Genomic DNA, 27,018 nt, shown 5'->3' on the forward strand with positions numbered 1-27,018 from the left:
TTCAAAGCGTTATTATGTGAAAAGTAAATTTTTTCCACACTTAAACGGCAAAATCGGACAGATGGCTTTGTCTGATCGGAAAAAGATGTTTGAACGAAATATAGATATAAATGTCATCTGCAATTATGTAGAAGTAATCATCAAGATCGGTTAAGCAAGTGTCAAGATAATTGAAGTTATGTGATATGAAAATTGGTTTTTCGACTGTGGCGCCTCTAGCGTTCGTCCCACGAAGTTTAAATGTTCTAGAAAGTTATAGTGGTTTGCAAGACCTTTAATTTGCTCCCTCATACTTCAAAATCGGTCAAATAGAAGCGGAGATATGGCGTTTTGAATTTCGTGAACTTTGATCCCTTATATCTCCGGTTCTATTATAACCACAGCAAACCTATGCCACTTTTTGGGAACTTCATAGCATAGGTTATAACACTCTAAAATTTCATCAAAATGTGCAATAGCGTTTTTGAGCAAAATGAGTTTAAATTTTCACGCTATCGCAGCGCCATCTGTTGTGACCCTTTGAACACTCATCTGAAAGTGCTCATCGAGACAAAACCAAAAACCCAAAATTTAGCTTAAAATGTTAATTAGAACCGGAGATAGAGGCAGGTTAATAAAAAGTTAAATTTTGTTATTTGTTCGTAAATTTTTTGCCAAACAAAAATTTACGAACAAATACGTACAATTGACAAAATTTTACGAACATTTACGAACAAATGTTTGAAAAAATACAAAAAATGTTCGTCAAATGATCATATGAATAATGTTTGTGAAAAAAGTACAAAATTTTACGAACTTGTTTGTGGGTTAAATGATTCACGAGCATTTCGTAAGTCCTCCATAGGATTTCACAAACATTTATGAACAATTTTACAAAATATTTTTTTCTGTGTACAAAGAATCGTGAATATAGAGCAAGCGACACTCAAATCATTCAGTCTTCTCCGGAGTGGAGAAGCTGTGTTTGAATTTTTCTATTGAAGCGACTGAGAAGTACCCGGGATCCCGAAAATTCCGGGACTTTAAAATCCCGGGATCCCGAAAATCTCGGAACCCCGGAAATCTTGGGACCCCGAAAATCCCGGAATTTCGAAAATCTCGGGACCCCGAAAATCTCTAGCTCTCGAAAATCCCGGGACCCTTATATCCCGAGACCCCGAAAATCCCGGGACCCAGGAAATCCCGAGAAGGATCTCGGGATTTCGGGATCGTAATATTTACGAATTTCGGGATCTCGTAATCCCGTTTTATCAATGCATCGATCCCGGGATTAATCCCAATCCAAAAAAGGGCTAAAATCCCGGGATTTCGGGATCCCGGGATCCCGTATTGGAAATCCTAAACCGGAGTTATGGCCATTTTAAGAAATCCTTTTTGGACCCTTATAGCTCGGTTCAGGCCAGTCAGGGGACCTTAAGTTTGCAGTTTTCATCCGATAACCTTTGCGGAAAACCGTAAGTCGATATTTCTCTTAGTTTTATGAGATATTAAGCTTCAAAGAGCGGCCGGACGGACCCTTTTTAGCCATCCATATTTCATGATCAGGAAGTGGCCAAACCGGCCAAACACATTTTGGCAAAGTTTGGGGCTGATCGAAGGACATGAGATTTTGTTAGAGGATTATAGTAGGTGAGATTGTTAAGAATCTAACCTAATAAATGAAGTCGTAGATAGATTTTGGTGGATACAAAAATGTATCCTTGTGCATTTTTTTCAGAGAGGGATGGGAAAAACTCGGTCTGTACGAGTACTATAAAGTGAAGAATCAATCAAGGAAGCAGAAGGAAGAGGAAATAATGCAGGGGATTCGAACACGTTCGAGATCTCCGAGTCCAATCACCATAGAAATGAATTCGTTCAAAAAGAAGAAGAAACGACGACGATATAGATCAAAGAGTCGCAGTAAAAGTCGTTCAAAGTCCCGGTCACCACCACCAGCCATCATCCGGAAGGATATTCGTGGTCCACCGCAGAGATTTATGCCCAATTCAATGGGTAATAGCCATCGGGGAATGATGAGGGGGATGATGAAGAAGGAGGACAATGATATGATGGGAAAATATTAAGTTGAAGGGGGGAGGGAAGGGGGAAGTGAATGTGAAACATTTGGTAGGAATGTTTGAGATGTTACTTTTCCAAGAGAAAGACACCTTGAGTACGTGACATGAAGTGTTTTTAATAATAGTTCTTTTGAGGGGACATCAGTGAATGGGATTTTTCAGTGGTACTCCATGAGTTTGAGCAGCAAAACTCGCAATTTTCTCGCTTCAATGCCAATTGTTGGCGGTTGATCGGCATTCTCGTCGAAGGGATTGGTGAGAATTGAGGGAATTGAAATGCCATAGATTTCACAGGTTCTCAGGAAATTCAGAACTTCTTGGACAGCTGCCGATGGCAGAACTAGAGTCTGTTTGGCAAGACACGTGAGCAATCCCAGGACACAGCGTTTTACATGGAGCCAAGTGTCGGCACAGAGACGTGTTCCTGAACCCCCTTCGAGGGCATGGGCAATCCGGGATAGGCCAAATTCATAATTTCCCTTTGCACAGTACAGCGTCCCAATGACTAAGTTCACAATGCACAGATGAAGAAAAGGCGCCGTATTTCCGGCTGCAAGAGCTGCTGGAGCTTTTCTTTCTTCAGCTCTCTCCACCTTTCGCATCAATTCTTCGGCTTCTTCATTCTGTGACGTCATGATGTAGGCTACGCACAAATTGGCCAAGACTGCGGCTGATACGCTCAGAATCTGCAAAGTCGGAATCAGTTTTATTTCGGTTTCAAATCCTCCCGGAAGAATTCAACTTACATCGTCGTAATTCTGACGGACGATCGGTTCGTAAAAGGCTGCAGCTTCTTTGTATTTGTCACCTCGCATGAAGAGAACATGGGCTGCATGAAGACGCCAAATGGGTGTTTCTGAACAAAATTCAGCACTGGCTCGGAATTCCCTCTCAGCTCCGGCAAAATCATCCAAACGCCATGGAAGCCAGGCTCTAGCCATGGCTACGGGAATGTAACTGCGGAAAAATGACGAGCATTAAGAGTAACAACTTCCAAAGGTAAGTTTCCATATTTTTAATATAAATTAACCAAATTTTAGAGGCAGGAAAATGTCAAATCCTGATAAATCTGTTATCATTTGGCGGAAGAAATCAATGTGCTAAGCATCATATCCTCCCGCTTCAAGGATTGCTTTGCCTTTTTTGTCATTTTTTTACGATTACCGTTTGTGAAAAAAGTTAAATCGATTCATAAATTGCCTCAAAACTTGTTTCAAGTAGCATTAGTGTATGTATAAATCGACAACTCAGAATATAAAACGAATAAGTCGCGAATGACCAACTTTACAGGAGAGCGATTTGAAGCTGAGATTTTTCATGCAGAGTATAGGATTTTTGAGATTTAAAATCTCTATAACTTTGAAAATAATTATCTTTCACGGAAAGGTAGAGGATGTAAAGGAGTACCCGAAAAGCGAAAAAAAATCGACTTATTCGACTTATATTCGGACAAGTCGAAATGGGATGGCAAAACGTGCCATGCTTTGCGAAATGTTCGAACTCATGAACCTCAAAATGTGCTTTCGCAGAATTTATCATCGGTTCACAATTGATATGAACCGTTTTACAAATCATTCAAAATGATCGCCTATAATAGCTAAAGAGTAATAAAATTAACTTTTAAATAAGAATTAGTTATCGGTTTATTACAAATTCATAATAAATTGGAACTGGAACAGACTTGTAAGAAATTCCAAAACCTTTCCAACAAGGTTCCAGTCAAAATTCCGGAAAGCCCAATTCCTAAAAAAGTCAAAATCCCGAATTCTTAAAAATGTCATAGCTACTCCCACGATTGCATCCGTTCTTGCTGGAAGCAAAGGGAAATTTTCTTTGTTTTGGGAAACTTATCTACATATTATTCTCCGTATAATTTCATATTTTTCAAGGTTTTGACCGTTTTGACTATTTGAGATTTTGGCTTTTGGGATTTTGACTTTACGGGTTTTTGGCATTACAAAATCCCGAAAAACCAAAATCCCGAAAAGTCAAAATCTTGAATAGGTCTAAATCGTGAATGAGTCAAAATCCCGAAAGTCAAAATCCTGAAAAACAAAATCCCGAAAGTCAAAATCCTGAAAGCCAAAATCCCGAAAAGTCCAAATCTCGAATGGGTCGATTTTGACTTTTCGGGATTTTGGCTTTCAGTATTATGGCTCTCGGGATTTTGGCTTTCAGGATTTTGAGCCATTCACGATTTCGACTCATTCAAGATTTTTACTTTTCGGGATTTTGGATTTCAGGATTTTGGCTTTCAGGATTATGACTTCCGGGATTTTGGTTTTCAGGATTTTGAGCCTTTCACGATTTCGACTTATTCGAGGTTTTGACTTTTCGGGATTTTGGTTTTTCGGGATTTTGGCTTTCGGGATTTCAACTCATTCGAGATTTTGACTTTTCGGGATTTTGGTTTTTCGGGATTTTATCTTTCGGGATTTTAGATGGTACCTTTCTAAAATACATCCGAAAATAAAGAAAAAGTCGTACGACACATTTCCAGCAATTCTATAAAAATGGTTTTGGTTAGGGGGAAGTGGGGCACTTTTGAAAGTGGGGCACATTTGGAATTGGTATTTTTCTCCTATGTTTAAGTGGAACTGAGTCATATCATAATGTAATTTAGCTTCTCAATCTGTTTGTGCACCTAAATTATATCACGATATGGCTAAATTTTATTTAAAAACAGGTGAAAAATCCCAATTTCAAAGGTGCCCCAGTTTCAAAGGTGCCCCACTTCCCCCTCCCCTACACTTTTTTGGACTTGGATCACAGATCACCATTCGACTGATCGACACAGAAATATTTCCCGCCTGTACGTGATTTTCCCAACAAAATTCGAGACCTGATGAAGAGGGCATTCATCCTCGAAACGTCGTAAAGAATAAAATTGTGAAAAGTCAAGAAAGGTCTAGTGTTTCCGTCAATTCTTGCTACACCCCATCGGACCGAAATTCTTCACACCTAATATTATATTTCAATATCTAGTTCAATAGCTTCCTGTAAAAATCCGAGGATCAAATTTATTAAGAACGTAGATAAAAATGGAGTTTTCCGAAGAACGAGACGTCCGAAGGTGACGTGCTTTCCCCTGTTCTCAATTTTGCCAATTTCTTTCAGTCACTTTTAAAAAAGCTTGAATCTATTATTTGATTAAAATAAACAATTCGATTGACTCTTTATTTTAATAGACATTTTCCTCTTCAACATTTTCCTAACATTCATTGTTTTCTTGGAGATTTAAGTCACATATACTCACATTTAAAAAATTATTATTCCCGCCAACCCTCTACGTCTAACCGGTGGTATCACACTAGAGAATTTCACATTAAAATTTTAATGTAATTCACATTAATTGTTGCTGATATGTGTCCCAATGTGCAATTTTCGCCAAGAGCTTTTAGAAATCGATTCATTTAGTGATAAAAAAGTGGACTCGAGTCACAAAAATTGGTTTAAATAGATTAAAATAGCACAAATACGATTGATAATTAATGAGCAAATTAATGAGAAGTGAGCAAATTTATAAGCAAAATTTGCTCATTAAATTTTCATCAGGTACTACTTTATTGCAGTCATTCGGGTAGTTTCTGCGCCACAATTTTCTCACCAATTTATTCGTGATTAAATTGTGATATAAAGTAGTGCTAATATACTATTTATCGCGCACGAGATGGAGAAAGGACAATAGACCTTGAAAAAGATCGGTGCAGAGGATAGGTAAGAAAAAAGCTAAGCAAAAATGTGTTCGATCTACATGTTATATTCTTTCATAAACTTTTGGGATTTCGTGGCTACAAAGATCTCTGCCCTCAATAATTTTAAGCTTACATGTGGTAAAACAAATGAAAATTTGAAGTAAGATTTTCCTCTTAAAAATAGATAACCCAATTACATTATACACTCTTAGTTTCGTGTACTTTCATGGCATCATGAAAGACAATCTCACTAAAGAGGTTTTAAATATTTAATAGTTTTAATTAATTCAGGATCCTAAATAGTGTGATGTATAGTAATTTCATTTGTTATATTATATTTAATTGAAAATACTTTGACATGTCTCCAATCCTTTATAGTCAATATAATTTTAGAAAATATTATGATTACCATGAAATTGACTTTTTTCATTCGCTTAATTGCAGAGTCATTGCTAAAATACATATTTCTATACATTTGAATTATTTTTCAAGGACCTTACACACGTAACTCTGTTTGAACTATTTGAATAACCCAGGTAAATTGAAAAACTCCCCATTATCAACTGTTTGAAGAAATAAATTGTGTTCCAATTTTTATTGACGTCAAAAAGGTTGAGTAGAAGTTACCGTGAATTTGTAATCAAACAGAAAGACTTGCCGTTTTCTCTGAAGCATTTCCGCATTTAAAAAATAATGAATTTTATATCGATTTTTTTTAACTTACTTATCAAGAGCTGATTCATATTCCTTTAGAGAATTTCTGAGAATATTTTGATCCCCTGCTCCACGAGCATCTTGAACTTTTGCAGCCAATGAGCGCAATTTTCCCGCTAGATTTGATGCCAATGTGCCCAATTTTTGCTCAGCATCATCTGAGGATGTTTGTGCTGTAATTAGAGCATCCAGAAGATCGTAGAGATAGGATGATAGGTATTTGTAGGTGAGATGAGCATGTTCAGCCAGTAAATCTGCTGCTGTGTCGTACATTTCGTGCTTGCAGCAGAGGAGGAGGATGTTGGCAAAAGTCTCAGGTGGACAAGTGGGTGGTCCAAGTTCCATAAGAAATGCCAAGCGTCTGAGACCTGCTCCAGCTCCAGCTGGATCAGTTAGGGCCATATTGTGAAGGGTTACGGGATCAAGTTCAGGCTCAGCTCTCGGTGGGAGATCCAAAAGGGCTTCTCGAGCACCTTCGAGATTTCCCTCCTGATACTCAATTGCTGCTTTGAGATTCAATGCCTGAGCTAAGCCCGAGGCTGCAAGAGCTGGCGGATTACCGACACTTCGTGCACCACCTGAAAATATCAATTACAGTTCCATCAATTTCTTTTAGAATAACTTGAATGATTTAAAAATTCTTTAGACAAATAAAAACGTCTTTTAAAATTCAGAAGTCATCGGATATTAAAACAAAATTTTTTTACAAATTGTTTTATTTTTAGTGGAATATAACACAAAAATTATAAGATTTCAGATTCATAATTCTCAAAATATTAAACAAAAAACAGATCTTGCAAAATTTTCATGAGATTTGTTTTTCGATATATTTTGAACTTTTTAAATAAAACGATTTGATGAATTTTCACAATTGCTAAGATATTAATATGTGAAAACATAAGTAATAGGTGAAAATTCATCAAATTGTTTTATTTAAAAAGTTTAAAATGCTTCGAAAAACAGATTTTGAGAGTTATGAATCTGAAATCTTATAATTATTATTAATAATATCTTATAATTATTAATTATTATTATTAATATCTTATAATTATTATTATTTCTTTGTAAATTAGGCTCAGAGCCTCTTCTATATACAACCATGATTGTTACAAATGTTAGAGCGGTTGAAATAACCGCTTTAATTTTTAATTTCAATTTATTTAATTTTTTTTATTTAATAAAATATTTAATATTTCATATTTAATAAAAATAATTAATTTTAAATTAAATAAAAAATAATTTTAAATAATCTGAGTGGGGAAAACTAACAAAAGAAAAAAAAAGTTCATTGATATCAGTTAATAAACATTAAAGATATGAGGCCGGTCCATATGGACATGCTAAGGGTCGGGGTACAGTGGGTTGGTATAGAGACGGACGGGACCCATCATTAGAAAGATCTTGCTCTCAGATATAATATATGCTAAAATTGCTTGGAGATCCCTTCATAAAGACAGAAAATGCAGTCCGGTCAAGACATTTTTGCGACCCACCGTTGGAAAGGTCCCTACCTCAGCTACAACCTATTAAAATTTAAAGAAAAAATATCGTCTAGTTTTCGAAATATTCGAGATTGATTAATCGAAAATCAATTTTTCGATTAATCGGACCTTCGATTAAATCAAATGAAATTGGTATGTCATAAGGCTTGTAGTACTCTACGAGAGCTTTCCAAAACACCAAAATTTTTCAAGTTCTGACAATTAGAAGCGGAGATATGACCATTTGAAAATTGAATTTTTGACCCCTTCTAGTTCGGGTCAGGTGAGTCGGGGTACCTTAAGTTTGAAACTGATCGAAAGGTCTTAGGTCCAGCTATAACATACTAAAATTTGAGATCTATCGATGCCATAGGGGCTGAGTTATTGAAAAAACAAATTTTGGGGTGTTTCAAAATGGCGGAAGGGGGGGGGTGGATCTGGTATCACCTACTTCTAGCCGCCCATCGACATTTAACCTTTGCCGAAAACCTCTTGTCGATATCTTTCCGTTCTCTCTCCAGAAGTGGTTATACGACGGACGGACGGACGGACGGGACGTCCACGAAAATTGATTTTTAGCACACATGATATTCGTGATCTATGAGTGTCAAAACGTGTAAATCGAAAATTTGGGCCCGATCTGACGAGGTCGGATTTCACCTGTGACCACAAAAGCTGAAGTTGTAAAGAATCTCAGCTAAAATATCTCAATTTCCATTACGAAATTCATATCCGTACATAAACCTTGTCTTTACCCTGATTTAGGGTAGAATCACATTGACTGTAAAATGATCGCCGTAGCCTTACCGTATTTCGTTAATTTACGCATGTTCATTCCAATTAGCTGAGATTCTTTACAATCTCAGTTTTTATTCTTACGCAAATTCTCCATTACCGTTTTGCCTTATCTCATACTTGGTGGCACAAGAAAATTGAAGAAATAAAACGAAAATACTTTAAACGGTAAGCAAGAAAAAAACAACTGTACGGGAAATTAATCGTACAGTTTTTTTTGCTCACCGTTTATCGCATTTTCGTTTTATTTCTTGAATTTTCTTATATTATTTTCCCCTAGTGCTACCGAGTATGAGATAAGGTAATATGGTAATCGAGAATTTGCGTAAGAATTGCAATGAAAATACGAAAATACGTAAATTACCGAAATACGGTGAACATTTTACTGTCAATGTGATTCTGCCCTTATTCTCACCTAATACTGTTTATCTATCAGTAAATCCAGCGGCCAAATGGTAAAAGATAGTGAAATAAAGTTGTTTAGTTCAAGCACTTCCCCTTTCTTATCAAGAACATGATTTTTTGGTAGCTCCAAAATGTTAATGATCTTAAATTAACGGTAGATAAAATTTTTGAAAAACCGAAAAGATTTCATCGGTGATATCTACTCAGGAACGACATTATCCTGGTAATCAATTGAGACAAAGTCTCAGAAGAAGCCCAAAATTCTCGACCACTGAATAAGGTGTGTAGAGCACCTGAAGCTCTCGGAAGAAAAGAATTATTTTTTGGGCTGAAACTCCTCCCATCCGACGATCACCGGACTTTTTCTTTGAATTAATATCTCTAACTGCACAAGGGACAATATGGATACTGTAGGAAATTTTTTTTGAACTAATTAGAACCGTTGAAAATTTGTTACATATGATTATAAACTTATAAGGATGTCCAAATCTAAGATATTTTTTTTTTGTAGAAGCCTAATTAATTTTTGAATTTTAATATTTTTTAAGGCAAGTTAAGGTGGGAGTTCGGTCTATTTTTTGTTCTTCAATTTATTTCTTCAGCCAACGTTTCGATCCTGGATGGGATCTTCTTCAGGGCCTAATTACAATTAACAAATTCATAATTAACTTTATAAATTATTTACATTTTGGGGACTCTTTTCCGAAGACCGAACTCCCACCTTGACTTGCCTTAAATATCCATACGGTCGAAAACCATAAGTTAATATTTTTGCTCAAAAACTAGTGCAATTTACTCCGGAAAGAGACAAATCATTTTAAATAATCTTTGTCTCCGTTTGAATCTAATCAGCTTCAACCAATTTAAATTTTAAAATTTAGCTTTGATTTGCTTTCACCAAGAACTGAAATTGACTTTTCTAGGTGTCTTTTATCAATTAAGTATTCACTGATGTAGACTTAAGGAAAGTTCATTCTTTGAACGAGAACAACGTACCGCAAATGAATGTAATGAAAATACTGCAAGTCATTATCACAAAAGTTCTCCAAATATTGTTGAAGTTAAATGCAAAGCAAATAATATGTGGTGTGAGATAATTATCGGCTTTTTTGTGCTTTCACAAATTAATCAATAATGTAGGTCTCAATTGCTCTAACACAAGATAACAATTACCAGACAATATAGTCTAACACTCGTCAGTTTATGAAGTTCCTTTATCAATAAATAGTGAGGGATGTTTTTGAATGTTTTCGCTTTCGTTTGAGAAGTTTTTGTTAATGATATTTGTAATTTGATGATTAGAACAGATTTTTTGTTTGATTGATTGGAAAAAGAAGTTCAGGGTTAGTGACCTGTATTCTTTGTTGTCTGAAGACCCATATATCAATGGCTTAGAATAAGACTGGAATAATTCGTAAATGGTCAAATTTATAGGAGAGTAATTTCAAGCTGATATTTTGCAGTATGTATGGTTCTTAAGATTTAAAAAACCTAGGGGAAACTGGGGCACCACCAAACACGGGGTACCAACAAACACTGCGATTTCTTATTCTGATATTCGACTTCAGAGGATAAGACCTATAGGAATTTATAGGCACTATAGGGATGCTTGTCTACTGAAGAAATGGTTGAGATAGTCCAAGTAGTTTAGAAATAAAAATTATTGTTTGGTGGTACCCCGTGTTTGGTGGTGCCCCAGTTTCCCCTATAACTTTGAGAATAATTAATATTCACAAAGAAGGTTACCTCAAGTAGGGGAAGTGAGGAATGGTTCGCACGCTTTTTGGAAGACAATATTCAAGATTTTTTTCCGGCTGAACGGTAAAATGGACAATCAATTGCGCTATAGGGGAAGTGCTCATAATTTTGGACAGTCTGCTTATAAGCATCGAAGTTCCAAGTTTGAAGTGCGATATTTTCTATACTAATTGACATTTCTTGTTACTCTCTTTTCAGAAGGGTTGTTTAGAAACTTAGCAAGCTATTTATCGTCTTATTTTTATTAAAATTAGTTTTAATACGTTTAAAAATGAATTGATATGTAGAGGTGACTTTGGCTCTTATTTTGGACAACTTGTTTATTAATTTGGCCAACTTGACTGTAAATTTGGACAGCTAATCCGCCTCAATAGGATGCCCATTGTTCTTTATTTCATGAACCAATCTTACCAAGTCCTCTTCCTGTTCATGTAAGGGAAACGTAGAATGTCACAGAAGCCCGGAAACTTTCCATATCATTCATTAAAGTGAGTTGACTTCGGTACTCCAAGTAACACGTGCGGATTCGCTCATTCTTTGGCCTTTCCGAGGACTTTTCAAGGCATTTCTCGCTACATCTTCTTCGTAGAGATGATGCTCCTTTGTTTCTCCAGGCATTTGTCCAACCTAGTCATCACAAAAGCTAAAACTTCACGAAATCTCGTGAGAAAAACACCTGTCCAAAATAAGAGCCATCACCTCATTGGTAAATGTCTTAAAACATTTCCCATTTTTCACACGAAAAATCTAATTCACAAGGCAAATCTCACTTCAGATCAAATGTACAAATCACCAGTAACGAGAATCAACACAATATTCAATGAGTATTCAATAATATCACTCAAAAAAACCGAAGAAACATTGTTAGTACTTCACTACAGCTAAATAAGACTGAAGTAAACACGAAGTTCTGTCATATTTCTCGTAAGCAATTGCTCACACTGAATTTTCAACAAAGCAATTTCAACTCAAATCATATTCAAAATTTAACGTATTTAGTGTCAAAATCTTCCAAAAAGAACAAATATTTAGATAGAATTCATTATTCATCAAATATTGGAATAAAAATCCATCATTTTAATCAATTTATTTTTAGTGTCCAATGTTATCCTCAAAGTGTCCAAAATAAGAAACTGTACAAAATTATGAGCCTTTCCCCTACCACAAGAATCTGTGGTCTTTTAACTTTCTATGCGTGCCTCATTCACTGCCGTAAAATCTGTTCTTTTTCCTGGACAGGAAAATGAAAGAAGTAAGATGATCTTGCCTGTGGAGGCAAGATTCGCACGATGGGTTGTTAAGGTTCGTCATTGCATTTTTTCCTGGAATAACTCTTGCTCACAATTAAAAATTATTTACCGATTATTAGATTCAAGTTCCACGAATCCACAGAAACCATTATTTCACTAAAAGAAGGTATCTAAAACAGTTTTCTTCTAATTTTTCTGAAGCACTCTTTTTCTTGCAAATTTATGTCGAAAAATCGACTGAAATGTAAAAATTTCAAATGTGACAACCCTAAAAATTTATCAGCTGTCTTTTCTTCATCTTCCTTTTACTTTCTTTTCCTCTTTGAGGTTATGTTGTGATTTTAAGCTGCTGGAGTTACCTGATGAGTTGGCGAACCATAACACTTTCAGTGGTTGAACCAATACGCAGTGTAGTATTTAGGAGTTTTTCGCCACTCGGAAAATAATTTTCCTTCGATGCAAAAAATATTACGTAAATATCAACCCAGATTAACCCTTCATCTATTGGTGTAAGTGATTATTTCTGAAAATCAATTTAACTGTGAGAAATCACACGAAATGTGAGTCATCAAAAATTCCCATTTTAGACCATTTTTGCATTTGTGATTCTAGAACCTAGGAAAGAAGGGCTAGGTTGCCTATTTTTGCAGTGAAGATGAGGTTTATGATTATCCTATCTAATGCCTAAGAAATGAGGAATTAGCACTTTTCAAACAAAGAGAAAACTCGGATTGTTCGAAGGCTCGCGCGTGCGAAGCATCCCTCATTTCCCCTAGTAACCAAAAATTGAAAAAACGAATTTTGTAAATATCCGAATTTTTCGACTTTTATTCAAAGCCGTGTAGATATGTAGATAGAGTCTTACCTTCGGTTTCCGCTTGAGCCCCTATTCCAAGTTCAGGATGATTGCGAATTCCGCGTTCAACAATTTCCCCAATGTAATTGAGAGCTTGTGAATTTTCTTTGCGCCTAAAGTGGCACAGAGCAGCGTTGTAGGCTACCAAGGGGTTAAAGCCTCCCGTCTGTAGAGCATTGGTGTAGCGCTGAAGGGCGTCTTCATAGAGAGCAGCCTGGTAGAGGAGGCAGCCTTCGTCGTTCAGTGTAGCTTCAGTGCCCGTTGGTCTCTGCAGAAGCAATGTCTGGGCACCGGCATAGTCCTCATTGCCATACCGGATGGCACTTTGTAGCTGACGAACCTTTTCGGCCAAATGAGGAGCGTCCACAAGTTGTGTTACTTTGAGGGCTTCGTCAAAGAGACCAGCCTGATAGAGGCTTTGGGCAAAGTACAAACGGTATTCGGGCACTTCCGGGGCAATAGCAGTAAGATGTTCATAGCAATTAGAGGCCTCAATGAAGTCCTGACACTGAAAATAGCAATGTCCCAGAAGGGAGAGTCCAGCCCGTGAGCTCGATACTTCTTCGATGTTGTTGAGAGCATTAATAGCTTCGTGGAATCTATCCTCTTTGATTAGCGTGTAAATCACTTTTGTATATTCACCATCACGTATTATCACGTTATTTGTGTACATTTTCCCTCACGACTTTTCAACCCGCAAAAGACATCCGCAAAAGATGGCACCCAACAAATGGTTTGTTTGGAACCAAAAGCATTTCCATGGAAACCACTTTATTCAATAAAATTTTCTCTACGTGTAAATTTTTCCCTAAAATATATTCATTTACAATGTTTACGAAGAGCCTCACATTTATCACTTTGTCACGGGAGGAAGGGGTCTTCGTGTCTTAATTTGCGTGAAAATACTCTCTATTGATGACGCCATTGAGGGCTTTTAGAAAAATTGACTAGAATTAAAATGTTGAGGGGTTTTCTTGAGTGCCGGATGGCGCAATCCAAATATTGGGCTGCTCTGGGTCACTTCCAGTGGACATATTGAGGATTTCTGCTGAGAATGTTGGTCTAGCGGGAATAATTGGAGATCTGCAGCAGACTCTGAAATGAAAAATTAAATTTGAATTTAAAGAAAAACCAGACCAAACCAGACGAGCTTATGGAAGCTGGGATTCTTTAATAAAAGCCACTCAATGTAATTTTATTTACATGGAAAAAAGATATTTTGTAAAATTGTTTCGTACAGTAGACTCTCTCTCAATCGGGCGAAAAATGTTGACAATTTTCACGTTTATATGAAGCAAATTTGCTCAAATTCGCTGTAGTTCCTCTTATTTTATCATGATTCTTTATAATTGAGCGCTTTTTGTGGAATTTACAATGACTTTGACGCCCAAATCTATCGATAATTTGGATAACATTTTGCCCCGTATGCCCGATTGAGAGAGAGTCTACTGTAAATGTTTGTAAATTTAACTAAGGACTTACGAAATGCTCGTAAAGGGTTTAACGCTGAAAAGTTCGAAAAAGTTCATACTTTTCCACAAACTTTATTCGTAACATGATCACTTGACGAGCATTTTTTTCTTTTACAAACATTTGTTAATTATTCGAATTATGATAATTTTAAGATTTATGTCTTGCCCATATAAAACTTTGTTCGCATTACGGGAAAGGAATATGATAGAGTTTTTCTTAATAAAACGTTTTAGAACCCAGCTATAAGATCCTACCTATAGCAAAAATAAAAAACTTTTTTGAACTTTTCGTGAGCCTTTTTGGAAATAAAAAGCCAGTGATAAGCCTAGATCAGCTTATAGAGGTGCGATTCCTTCATTGCAAATTTGGATTGTGGCAAACCCGAAAGATATTTATACATAAATAATGCAAATTTCGTTTAATAATTCTTAAAGTGTATGAAGCATATTATCGTTATTAATGAGGAAAATTGGATGAGAAATGCATAAAAGTGTCTGAAAATCTCTAAAGTCGATTATCTCGGAAACTATGAGAGATAGAGGCCTCAATTTTACATTTGTTTAGAACCTCTGTCAGCGACCCGTGGGAATCCGCGAAGTTATTCATTACCGTGAAAAAATACGCGATCCGCGAAAATCTGTGAAAAATTTGCGCCCCGCGAAAATCTGCGAAAAAATACGCGCCCCGAAAAAATACGCGAACCACGAAAATCCGTGAAAAAATTCGTACCCCGCAAAAATACGCGAAAAAATACGCGCTCCGCGAAAATCCGCGAAAATCCGCGAAAAAATACGCGACCCGCGAAAATCCGTGAGAAATTCGCGCTCTGCGAAAATCCGCGAAAAAATATGCGCCCCACGAAAATCCGTGAAAAAGTCGCGTCCCGGGAAAGTTGGAGAAAAAATACGTGCCCTGCGAAAATCCGCGAAAAATTCGCGCCCCGTGAAAATCCGCGAAGAAATTTGCATCTCGCGAAGATCCGCGAAAAAATCGCGGATCACGAATGGTATATGTCACCTTACAAATCTTCGAATATAGACTCACTATGTAGAGAGAGAGAGAAAGAGAGAGAGTGCTATATATATGGAAAAGCTTGTCCGACGCCACTTCTCCCGCTTTTTTTCCCGCCTGATGCTATTAAGCAAATTTTCTTAAAATTGAAATCTTTAAAGTGAAATATCTCGAGAACTGTTCGACGAATGTCTTAAATTGTTTTTTAATTGGTTTAAATTTTCTGGGCTACAACATAAACATAAAATTTATACAAAACGTAATTTTTAACCGATTTAGAACCGGTTTTTCAAACAACTAATGGCACAGAAATCATCGTACGCGCGAGTAGGTATATTTAAAAAAAAATATGAAGATATCTCTTTCCAATCCAGAGATATTGCGTACTACGGACGGCCGGACGGCCGGCCAGACCCGAAATTGCCGTCTTATGATTTTCGGCATCAGGGATGTTCAAAACATATACCCTGTGAATTTCAGCTCGATCGAAGCACTTTGAGAAAATCCGAGGATTACAATAGGTGTGATTAGAAGGAATCACACCTAAAATGGTCTATCTTTTCAAAGGATTCATTTGGATACATTGATTTCATAGATTTTTAGAAAACCTCCGTAGAAAAAACTCGTCTGTAAAAGCTGACCTGGCACCGATACTGTGTCTTGAAAACGAATTCCATCGAGAGTTATACTCCCAAGACCTTAATTATGTTCCTTCTATTTTGGCGTCCGGAAGGCAAATGATCTCACTCTTGACAGAGTACTCTATTTAGGTTGTTTTCTAAAACTTCCTCTCCCGAAGTATACGTTTAAGTGTCAATATCTTTTAAAGGATATAATTGATGAAACTTTCAAGGAGATTTTAATGAAAAATTATTTTCAACCAAATGCTTTGATGAAGTGAATCAATTTAGATCCTACTTTTGCTAGTCTGGTCTAAAATATTCGGATGAAAGGTCGGATCGATCTCGTATATTCCTCTTACGACGTTCACCCTATATTTAACCTTTGACAAAAACTTCAAGTGTCTAATCATGTTTCTAATCGTCTTCTCTTTAATGGCTGGTGTAAACGGATCAAGACCTCTTTCGCTTCTTTCAATTTTTATTCTCTACTACGTTTAGGGATGTCCTCTTCATCAGGTGTACAAAACGTTTTGAATAATTGTGTTTCACATTTTTATAAAAGGTTTTCGTCATTTTCAAAAGAAACTTACATAAAACAATCAAGGAACAAATGCTTTAAGAAGTGTAACTAAAATTGTTCAAAACGTTTTGTAGACCTGATGAACGGGACATTGTATCAACGAAACGTTGTAGCGAATAAAAATTGAAAGAAGCGAAAAAGGTCTTGATCCGTTCTCACCAGGCACTGCACTCCACTAGAACATAGTCGGGGTATCACTGCTTTAGTTTGAAATTTGAGTATTGAAACGTTTATCCAAAGGTTCCAAATTTTTGGTTCGTATCAGACTAGGTGGATTTACTTTATGCTTCAGAAGTTAATAATAATAATAATAATAATAATAATGCTGGCACAACATTCCATGAAGGAACAAAGCCTTCCCGCAATGGAATTTCTAGACATGCATTATTCCTTTTCTTATACAGGGATGAGGTTGTCAGTCCCATGCCCGTGGAATTAAGTGCAGTGAAGCTCACTGGATGCAATCCGAACACCTTTAACGCCAGAAAAATTCCTGGTGACCTAAAGGGGATTCGAACCCGGGACACTTGCATCATAAAGCGAGTGCTCTACTACTTGACCCATTGAGTCCCCGCTTTAGAAGTTAGAATTGTAAAGAATCCCAATTAATTTTTTAGTTATGAAATCCGAACTTACGAATTAACGTCTTCAAGCTTTTTGAGGAGTCTCTCATTCTCTCGACAGACAATCTCCTGATCCCGTAGTATCATATCCCTCACTGTATAGAGTTCGGAGTTTTCAGTTCTCAGAGATTGATTCTCTAGCATGTAGAGTTTAACCAGTTCCACCAGTTGAGTCCCATCCAATTCAGTCACCTGCTTCTCATCAAGATTCATGATGGGCGCTGAAACAGAAGTTGAATTTGCAGAAGCTGTACTACTGCCGCTCTTTGAGTCAAATTTCTTTTCGGTCTCCACGTACAGTGCTGTTCTAAGATGTTCATTTTCCTGCTGAAGTGTGTCGATTTCCCGTTTAAGGCTAAGAATCATTGCTTCTCTCGGATCCATAACTATCAACGGTTTAGTCCGGATCTTTTTTGCACGTGCAGCATACCTAGAATTACGCACCGGTCACCTAGAACTTTCAGAGAAGAAAATTGTGTTTGCAAATTAGATTTTTACCTCAAAGTGCTGAGTGTTTCTGAGAGATTGGATCGTGCTGGTGAAATGCAGGCAATCATGAGGGCTACTCCATTTCCCGCCAGACTATCTGCTAGAAGTTTAGTGAGTTTGCTGTCTCGATAGGGGATGTGTCCGTGTTTCTTCTTCGGATCGCTCAGGGATGAGATACAGTATCCCAAAACCATAAGGCTGTTGTTGATATTGTTGGCTTCCTCAAGTGTTTTCCCTTCACTTTTGGTCTTTTTGGTCATTTCACTTCCTGCCAAGTCCACAAAATTCAGTTTTCCCTGCTTCGAAAGAAACACCCCTCGTTCAGCTTGCTGCTCCGAAGTTATATACACAGTTAGGATAGTATGGCTTCTCGAAGAGTGCTCATTCATGCTGTGAGATCCCACAGATCTATTGCGCATTCCCTCCTCTAGTACAGCCAGAAGGTCATCCAATTGTTCACAGTCTACGGTAAAGAGGTTCTCCACGAAAAAGCCCCGTGACTTCTTGCTCCACCGAACAGCTAAAGGTTTTCTGGCTGATCCTGGATTTAGGAGATCAATCACTTTCTCATTGTAGATCTCCAAGAAGGAAGCTTTGAGGACAAAATTAGTGTCCTTCTTCTCCTGCAGCAATTGAAAGAGGTACACGAAGGAGCGGAAAATGAGCCCATGTCTTTCATCTGTTGGATCTGGTCGACGAATAAATAGTTCAGGAGGTCCGGTGAGGGTGTGGGTTTTCCCCGATGTCGTCTGACCATAGCAGAAAGCTGTGCAACTGAATCCTTCAACAGCCATTGCAATCAGACGTTTAATGCCAGAATACTGAAGTATATCCTCTTGAGTGGCACCTGTTGGAATAGTTGATTTTCCATTTTTATTCAAACAATTTTTCAGTGGAAGTGTACAAACGAGTAGTAAAAATTTAATTTGGTTTGCAAAATATTAAATTTGATTAGTACTAAATTTAAAACTTTATGACTCCGGCACACATTTTAGATCAGGAAAAATTCATGAAGTCGAAATTCAAATCCCTTTCCTTCTTACGTATTTTGCATATGACTGACTCATTCTTTCGCATACCAAATTCAATTGAGCTAAATTGAATTTGGAGTGATATTTAAGAGAAGAAGAAAAGTGCGAATGAATGAGATAGACATATGCTGTGAATGAGATAGACATGTGAGAAAAGGGATCCCAATTTTGACTTCATGAAATTTTACCGATCTAAAAAGTGTGCCGGAGCCATTATGACTCCGGCACACCTTTTAAATCAGAAAAAAAATATGCAATCGAAATTCAAATTCCTTTCTTCCTTACACCTTTTGCATATGTATATCTTATTCTTCCGCACTGCAAATTCGATTGAGGTTAATTGAATCTGTTTTGATGTTCGAAAGAAAAAAGAGAGTGCAAAAATGATAGAGACATATGCAAAAGGTGTGAGAAAGAAAGGGAGTCGAATTTCGACTTTATGAAATTTTCCTGATCTAAAAGGTGTGCTGGGGCCATTATGACTCAGATACGTCTTTTAGATCAGGACAATTTCATGAAATCAAGGGTTGCATCTCTTTATTTCTTAAACGTTTTGTATATGTCCCACTCAAAATTGCATTGAACTAAATTAAATTTGTGTGATTGATTGTGATTTTCAAAAGAAGAAGAGTGTGAAAGAGTGAGATGGACAAGTGCAAAACATTTGAGAAAGAAAGGAATGTGAATTTATATTTCATAAAATTTTGCTGACTTAAAAGATTTGTCGGAAGCATTATGACTCAGATACAACTTTTAGATCAGGAATACTTACTAAATCAAAATTTACATCCCTTTCTTTCACAAATATTCCTGATATGCTTGTCCCCCTCTAATTATCAAATGGGACAGACATATATGAAAACATTTTGGGATGTGAGGGATGTCAATTTTGACTTAATGTGATTTTCTTGATCTAAAAGCTGTGTTGGTATAAGGTGAAATTAGGCCACGAATTTTGTTTAACGCAACAAAATATCTGTATGTACTCAAATTTCTGATAATTCACTTATTTTTTCTAGAATGAAGGTTGAATATCTCAAAGTGGAACGCGTGGAGTATGAGTAATAATGACGTCAAAATTATGTCATGCTTAAGTAATATACTCAATCACAAAATGGCGGAGGTCATAGCCCTACGTATTTATGACTTCTTAACTACTATATGTAAATCACCTTGTTTCATTACGTCGTAATGAGGTAAATTTTAGATAGTGGTAATTAATATCGTGACCTGATGTATTAATTACTTAAATTTTGCTAGTCAGGCTTCAACAGGTCAGCAGATAAGCAGTAATGACGTCCTTAAAATGTTGTTATGTCACTCAGTAAGCTCTGTGTTACATGGGATTATGACTCTAGCATACCCTTTGGAAATCAAAATATTCATACTGTTTTTCTCAAAAGTATTTCACACGTCTATCCTACTCTTTCACATTCTTCACTCAGAAAAAGGCAGTTCTAACTTTGTATGGAATTTGCAAAAATACAACTCTTGTCTGTAAGAATATTTTAAGAGCCGAATCAACCTAAACATGTCGTGCTTTGAATTAAGAGCTGTGTTCTAAAACAGATCAACTAAGAGCTGGCGTGTGTTAAACGAAGTTAGAATTTATGAATTTGCCACCACCTTCAAAAACAGTGTCCCCAAGTAAAAATATTTTACATAAATATTAATACTGATGAACCTCCTATGTGCCTATGATAGCAATTTTCCTGAATAGCGACACTAATTAGGAAAAAACTTATGAAATATCATGTATCAAAATTATAGTTTTGGACCTATTTTTGATTTTTGCTTCCTGAAACTGGGAAAAAAGAGCTAAGATCCTGTTTTTTTCAGGAAGTGTGAGACTTAGGACCAGCTATTAAAATATATTGCTATGAGTCACAACTATTGATTAACACAGGAAAAAAATAGTTATTATTAAGCTTGGACCGTATCAAGCATGGGCACTGGGCACTTTCCCCTACCGTCTCACTAGAAAATTTCCAATGGCTACCAGTCCTGTTAAATGGCAGACAAAATAATTCACAGTGCAATTAATTCGCAAAGTGGTGATTGTTTTCGCGAGTTTTCTCAATGAAATTATAGTGAAAATTCTGGGGAGAAGCCTCTACAATTAGTGAAGTGTCTTGTGGTTCAAAAAAATGCAGTGCCGACAAGGATTATGTGAAAATTAGGTGAAATATCCTCAAAAGAAAATAGAGACAAATTTTTCTGAAAAATAAAACATTCATGGTTCACAAGCTCGCTCGATCTGGATTGTTGAGCAACAGTGATTTTTTATTTTGAAAACTTATAATAGTGAAAGGGACAGATAATCCTAACCGGCTTATGTAGGTGAGATTCTTAACGTGAGCTAACTCGGAGTGCATGCAAATTCGATTTAGAGCTGAAGTTGGGAGACGCCATTCAGTTATCTTGAATCAAATTCGTGAAATTATACAAATTTTGTATTTAAACCAAAATATCAAGGATTTGGATGAACTGGCACAAAAGTGATATATGGGTGAAATGTAGACCAGAATGTTCTCTATTTCCTCTTCTTTTAATCATCACAACAAATTTGATTTAGTTTTGAGTGCAAGAGACTGGGATAAATTTATGTATGTTTTATTCTATCCTAGATTTTCAATAGCAGTGAAAATTGTTTTTCCTAAAATCTGTAACTGAATGAAAATTTTATTTAAACTATAAGCTCTCAAGAATTTATTTCAAATCGTTCTTACGTAGACATTACATTAAATATAAATGAAAAATCTCCAAATGAACTTGAAAAGTCAATACTTTTCACTCAAGCGACATTTGCATGCAATCTTGTTTGAGTAAAAAATATTTAATTTATAATTTTTATCGATTAGATTAAGCTTCTTCCGCAGTGGAGCTTGTGTAAATCCGAATTTTCAAATACAACCTTTTCCATTAAGCCCGTATTTATTTTGTGTGATGAGTCGGGTTTAAATCATATCATGCTTTTCGAATCAATACACTATTTAAAGGACACTTTTTGTAACTTTAGCAAAAGGGACATGTTCCCACTGTAATTAAATTACAATAAACATATATTGAGTATTTTATGTGATTAGAATATAATCGATTGGTGTCTTGTCATTATATTTTGTGCTAATGTAGTCACACCAAAAGTGATTAGGGAGGAAGGGTGCGATGCGATCGAAAGAACTTTTATAAATAAACAATAAGTGTGAGAAACCCTTTGAAAATCATCAACTTACGTGTTGGATTTTTATGACGTTGTTATTATTTTGTCAGAATTTTATATAAGGGCAAACATAGTTTTGCAATTACTTTATTTTTTATTAAATTATGAATTTTTTAAAGACATTTCCCGGGAATGTATAGAGTATGAACATCTGTGAGTTTAAAGCGATTTGTATACCATACATTATGGAGGAAGATTAGATTATTCTGATTCTATAGGATACAAAAATGTATATCTATCCTAAGATTGCTTTTTTCTGAATTCATTTTTTTTTAATTTTATTATTTGATATATAGCTTTAGATTGCGTATTTCACGTCTGATCGTAGAATGTTTGGGTGCATTTAAAAGGTCTTCGGATTTTGGACAAGCTTTAATCGGTTCCAAATGATTATATACCGATAATGAACTGTTTTCTAATGGTATTTGCCTTAAGACTTGAAAAAAATATAATTAATTGATAGTCAAATCCTATGTATTCGAAATGCATTTAACTGCTATTAGTACAAAACAACCCAAACGTTTTGTTATACGTTTTTAAATGTTTTTAAAGACTTTTTTACTGCTTGAATTCCACTGGTAAAAATAAAAGGATCAAATTGATCCTTTTTAGAAAAACAAAATGGATCATATTTGATTCTTTGAGAGGTTCACTTGTATTTCTTGAAATTTTGTATGCACATTTATCACGATAGATTATGTTTTGCCGTAAACTTATTATTCTTATTATATTTCTATCATCTGAGCGAACACCAAAGATGACTTTTTCATGGTTTTAATTCGTATTCTGGAGTTAAATAAGTGCAAAACAGGGAAATTTTCAAAGGATCCCCGATGATACTTTCATTTTTACCAGTGTTTAGAGAGAGAGCAGTAAATATGTATATTCCCTGAATTTTTTCACTCGCAGAACTTCCACCTTTCACCCTCTGGAGAGCACTTTTTTCAACATACAGTAGCGACAATATATATAACACAGTTTTGGACACTGTATTGTTATGCTTTATTTTTCGAAAAATTATGCCTTTAAATGATAAAACTAATAATAAGAACTTGTAAATAATTACATTTTGAGTATGAAGAAAAAACCTGAAAGTTCTATCGGAGATTTAGCAAGGTAAAAAAATTCTTGAAACGACACATACTAAGAGGAAATATAAATAGCACACCTTAAAAGTAGTGAAGGTTTTCGGATTTTACTGCAATTAACAACTTACGAATTCTATTTAAAAATTAAATCTTTTCCTTTAAATTCAACAGAATTGAGGTCCTTGAACCGTTCTGGCCATTCCAAAAGGTCAATTTTGTTATGATTGAACCATTTTTAAAAACTCTTGGCAGTGTGTTTGGGATCATTGACTTTGTTAAAGCTTATAAAACCAAAAGCAAATTCTCTTCGATGTTGAAGTACAAGTCTTGTCCAAAGATATCCTTATAAACAAATTGGTTTATATTGCCCATTGCCTGATATTCCATATACAGACCATACACCACTTCGCAAAATGTAACCCCATTCTATAAAATTACCACTGCTAAATTTTACGTTTTTAATTATGTATCAAGGACAAAATTCTTGATTTTTGAGGCATCTAATTTTTTTGTAATGTCACATCCAATTGTATTAAACAGGAATAGGGTCGAAGGAACGTCTGTTCGACAGGGAACCTTTATTGACACTTTTGTCAAAATATTGAAAATTATTTAATATATCTAGTAAAATATAAGTAATATAACGTTTTTTCTGTAATATACCTTTTACTATAAACAGAGATGTTCAAATTTCATATCCCAAATAGTACAGAGTAGGGTGTCAATAGATGCTGACATGAGTTCTTAAAGTGTCAATATACGTTCCTTCCACCCTACATCGGTTCAAGGAATATTATTTCAGAATTACAAGTCATTCTACATATGTTCTTTAACAAAAATCATACAACAGGAACGGCTTCGTTTGAATACTTACTCTGTACGTCTGGCAATACTTCTAAATCGGATATTTTTACATAATTGACTTTTAGTCATGCTGACATAAGTTACTCCTTCAAATTTTGTTCAATTTGTTCCCTTATTTTCGGTACTGCAGCAAAAGAATTCAATTTTATTTTACGAACAATGGCAGAATATTCTCAAGAAGTGGTTATTCTTTCTCGAAATTTTCAAGTTTTTTGTGTGATTTGTAATTTTGATCATAAAAATTATCGAATCTTCCTTGAAAAATACAATTTATAAAAATAATCTTAGTTATCCTAAACTTTTTTACGCAAAGCGTGTACATCTGTACCAAAGGCTTTATTTGCATGTTTTTTCAGATCTCATAACTTTATTTTACCAAAATTTGTGGCAATAATGCCTACAAATGATCAAAAAGATAGGAATATATATTGAATTTTATAATAAAACTAATTTTCAAATAATATTTTCAGAGAAAATGAATATGTGCTATTTAAATTATCCGCACGAATTATACCTAAACTCATAAAATGACAAAAACACATGGTTTTAACAGATCCTAATATTAAAGTAATTATCATTTTTATTCATAATGGGCAAAATATTTTCTAAAAAATAGAGCATGATTAGGTATAAAGATTGATAATTGTATCATAAAACATAAAAATAGGAAAATCGCAGAAAGTGTGCTAATTTATTTGGTCGCCACTGTATCTACGTTTCAGACGATTTCTGAAAAATAACGTTATGCCCTAGACACACTTACGACTAAAGTCCAGAGACGACTAAGCTCGTTCATAGGCAAGTCGGTTCCTGACTTACTACAAACGAGGCTTATGCCCTAGACACACATGACTTAAGCCGAGAGACGACTTAGTGGAAAATGATGGAAATTATGTCTAACCATTATTTTGAATATAATTATGCTAAACCGTCTCTCGGCTAATCCTCAGGTCTGTCAAGGACCTTAGCATTCACTGGTATCCACAAAACATAACTTTCGTGGATTTTTATGCAAATATTTCTACTAAAATGCACTAATACTCATATGGAAATAAAAGTATTTGTGAATTCATGTATCATTTCACGTGCAATAATGATTGTTAATTACAATTATTTGTGAGGTGGAAGCTAACTCACGACTTAAGCCAATTTCCGCGTTTCTAGTGAATAATTCTTATTGTTATAAGTGAATTGTCAAGTAAATTTAGAAGTAGTTTCATTTTCAAAGGAGTACTAGTGCATTTGAGTAGAAATATCTGCAGAAAACCCAGGAAAGTTATGTTTTGAGATGCCAGTAAACGTTAAGCCTCGTTTGTAGTGTGTCAGGAACTGACTTGGTTATGAACGAGCTTAGTCCTCTCTGGACTTTAGTCGTAAGTGTGTCTAGGGCATTACGCTGCTTGTTACCGCACATCTAGAACCCGAACGGTTATAGATAGAGACTTGGGACTTTCGGGGGACCTTCCATAAGTCGATCCTGAGACCATTAACACGCCCCTCTTTACCCCACCCCTTCCCTTCTCTTCCAAAACAATGTTTTTTTTCTGGATGTACAGAAAATCGTACATCGTAAGGGAATTGTCTGCACAGTAATGCAGACGATTTCCCTAAAAAAAGCATTTTTTGATGAAAATCATTCGGAATATGTTGAGTTCTTTAGAGAAATTTTATAGAAATGTAAAATCGTTATCAGAGAATGCGAATCATCTCTAATATAATTTAAATTATAGAGAAAACAATACGATAAGACCGAATTTATCTTTATTGCGAACGCGATAGTAAATGATTGCTCATGATTAACTAGAAGTTTTATTGAATGAAATAATTCTGGAAAGTCTCATATGAAGTCACCGTGTTTGTTAAGCACCGGAACGAAAGTACATACGTATAGAAATATATAGAATTTCAAGCGTTTTAAAGAATTTTCCAACGCGTCATCTCATAAATTTTCATGTCTATACGTTGGATTTTCTTTTGACGACCGACGGGTCAAGGATTGTCGTGGGAGAAGGGCAAATATCTGTGGGAAAGTGTCCATACCTGTTTCGAAGACAACGTTGTAGGAGAAGAGTTTGGGTCTCTGGGCACTACTGCCCGTGCTTCCAGCACTGCTTCCACCGCTCGAGCATTCACACTTTTCGAAAGAAAGACGGGAGGTTACTCTTTTTTTTTTGGCGGGAAACTCTGAATTTTGTAAACTCACATAAATTTGTCCATTTCCTGGGAATTGTATCACCATCGGATCCTTAGTTTCGACTTCTTTGCTAAGGAGTGGTCTAACACGGACCACAACATTGAAATTATCCTCAGAAATTGGTGAGGGATTTCCTTTTGACTTCATTCCCGTGCTAGAGTATTCCATGTGTTTGTCTGTTTGTTGGTGTTTGGAGAAAATGCAAAATACTCGCCAAAGTTAAAAGGTCAAAGCGCATTAGAGGAGCTAAGGTGAGGAAGAAGAAGGAATCAGTGAGACAAGTTGGCGTGAAAAATTGATGAGGATACTCCTTTGGATCAATTGTAAGGTTGATTTTCATTTAGTTAAGTTACATTTTTCACTCATCTGGCTTGGTAAAAGAGCTAGGATATCGATCTAGAAGGGAAACCACGCATTTCACTAAATTATAATTGTATGCTATTATTCATATTAATTCATAAATATCAATCAAATATGAAATGGTTAAATATTGATCTTTAAGGTCAATTTAACTGATGATTTTTACCTTCATTTTTCCCCGTTTTTTTCAACTCGTCCTCACGTATTTGCTTTTTTTATGATTTTCACAATTTTCATTAGGAGGAAAACACAACTTGTGGAATTCATTCACTTTTCGCACTTTTCCTCGTTATATCCTTTCGACTCGGGAAATGTATCACTGAAACACTGTTGAGGAGTATTGGCGCCAAACTGTGAAGTTCATTGCCAAAAAAAAAAACAGAACGGAAAATAGGGAGAGTCTTCTGCTACTTTTTGCGCTCACACGAATTTCTTCAATGAAACTACG

The 27,018-nt window shown here is 35.7% G+C and overlaps 4 protein-coding genes across 4 annotated transcripts in view; 2 read left to right on the forward strand and 2 right to left on the reverse strand.

Moving 5' to 3' along the window:
• The window catches only part of LOC129803507 (calcium homeostasis endoplasmic reticulum protein), a 37,727-nt gene extending 35,564 nt beyond the window's left edge, over positions 1-2,163 (forward strand). Inside the window, exon 5 of the mRNA XM_055850116.1 lies at positions 1,718-2,163. Coding sequence (XP_055706091.1) covers positions 1,718-2,066 — 349 coding nt within the window. The 3' untranslated portion in view covers positions 2,067-2,163. The remainder of the gene's footprint in view (positions 1-1,717) is intronic.
• LOC129803508 (tetratricopeptide repeat protein 30 homolog) lies at positions 2,157-13,737 on the reverse strand. Its single transcript, XM_055850117.1, has 4 exons — positions 13,024-13,737; positions 6,480-7,047; positions 2,807-3,017; positions 2,157-2,746 (listed from the first exon to the last, which is right to left on the reverse strand). Exons 1-4 carry the CDS (start codon positions 13,685-13,687, stop codon positions 2,219-2,221), a joined length of 1,971 nt encoding a protein of 656 aa, XP_055706092.1. The 5' UTR covers positions 13,688-13,737; the 3' UTR covers positions 2,157-2,218.
• Positions 2,880-27,018, forward strand: part of LOC129803505 (solute carrier organic anion transporter family member 74D-like) — a 59,248-nt gene continuing 35,109 nt past the window's right edge. The window contains exon 1 of the mRNA XM_055850114.1: positions 2,880-3,059. Within this exon, the coding sequence (XP_055706089.1) occupies positions 3,028-3,059 (32 nt within the window). The 5' untranslated portion in view covers positions 2,880-3,027. The remainder of the gene's footprint in view (positions 3,060-27,018) is intronic.
• Positions 13,746-26,962, reverse strand: LOC129803512 (kinesin-like protein KIF12). Its single transcript, XM_055850122.1, has 6 exons — positions 26,737-26,962; positions 26,220-26,606; positions 26,057-26,150; positions 17,823-18,660; positions 17,338-17,754; positions 13,746-14,109 (listed from the first exon to the last, which is right to left on the reverse strand). The coding sequence occupies exons 2-6, from the start codon at positions 26,376-26,378 to the stop codon at positions 13,968-13,970; spliced, it is 1,650 nt and encodes a 549-aa protein (XP_055706097.1). The 5' UTR covers positions 26,379-26,606; positions 26,737-26,962; the 3' UTR covers positions 13,746-13,967.

The sequence above is a fragment of the Phlebotomus papatasi genome, chromosome 2 (genome assembly GCF_024763615.1).
Source record: "Phlebotomus papatasi isolate M1 chromosome 2, Ppap_2.1, whole genome shotgun sequence".
Lineage (NCBI taxonomy): Eukaryota > Metazoa > Arthropoda > Insecta > Diptera > Psychodidae > Phlebotomus > Phlebotomus papatasi.

Excerpts from the sequence above, each read along its gene's own strand:
- LOC129803508 (XM_055850117.1), bottom strand. The coding sequence starts at position 13,687 with ATGTACACAAATAACGTGATAATACGTGATGGTGAATATACAAAAGTG. Across the intron at positions 7,048-13,023 it reads GGCTCAAGCGGAAACCGAAG|GTGGTGCACGAAGTGTCGGT; the intron begins GTAAGACTCTAT and ends TGATATTTTCAG. Across the intron at positions 3,018-6,479 it reads TATGAATCAGCTCTTGATAA|TTACATTCCCGTAGCCATGG; the intron begins GTAAGTTAAAAA and ends ATTTTTCCGCAG.
- LOC129803512 (XM_055850122.1), bottom strand. The coding sequence starts at position 26,378 with ATGGAATACTCTAGCACGGGAATGAAGTCAAAAGGAAATCCCTCACCA. Across the intron at positions 18,661-26,056 it reads CAACGTTGTCTTCGAAACAG|GTGCCACTCAAGAGGATATA; the intron begins GTATGGACACTT and ends CTATTCCAACAG. Across the intron at positions 14,110-17,337 it reads AAGCTTGAAGACGTTAATTC|AGTCTGCTGCAGATCTCCAA; the intron begins GTAAGTTCGGAT and ends TTTTCATTTCAG.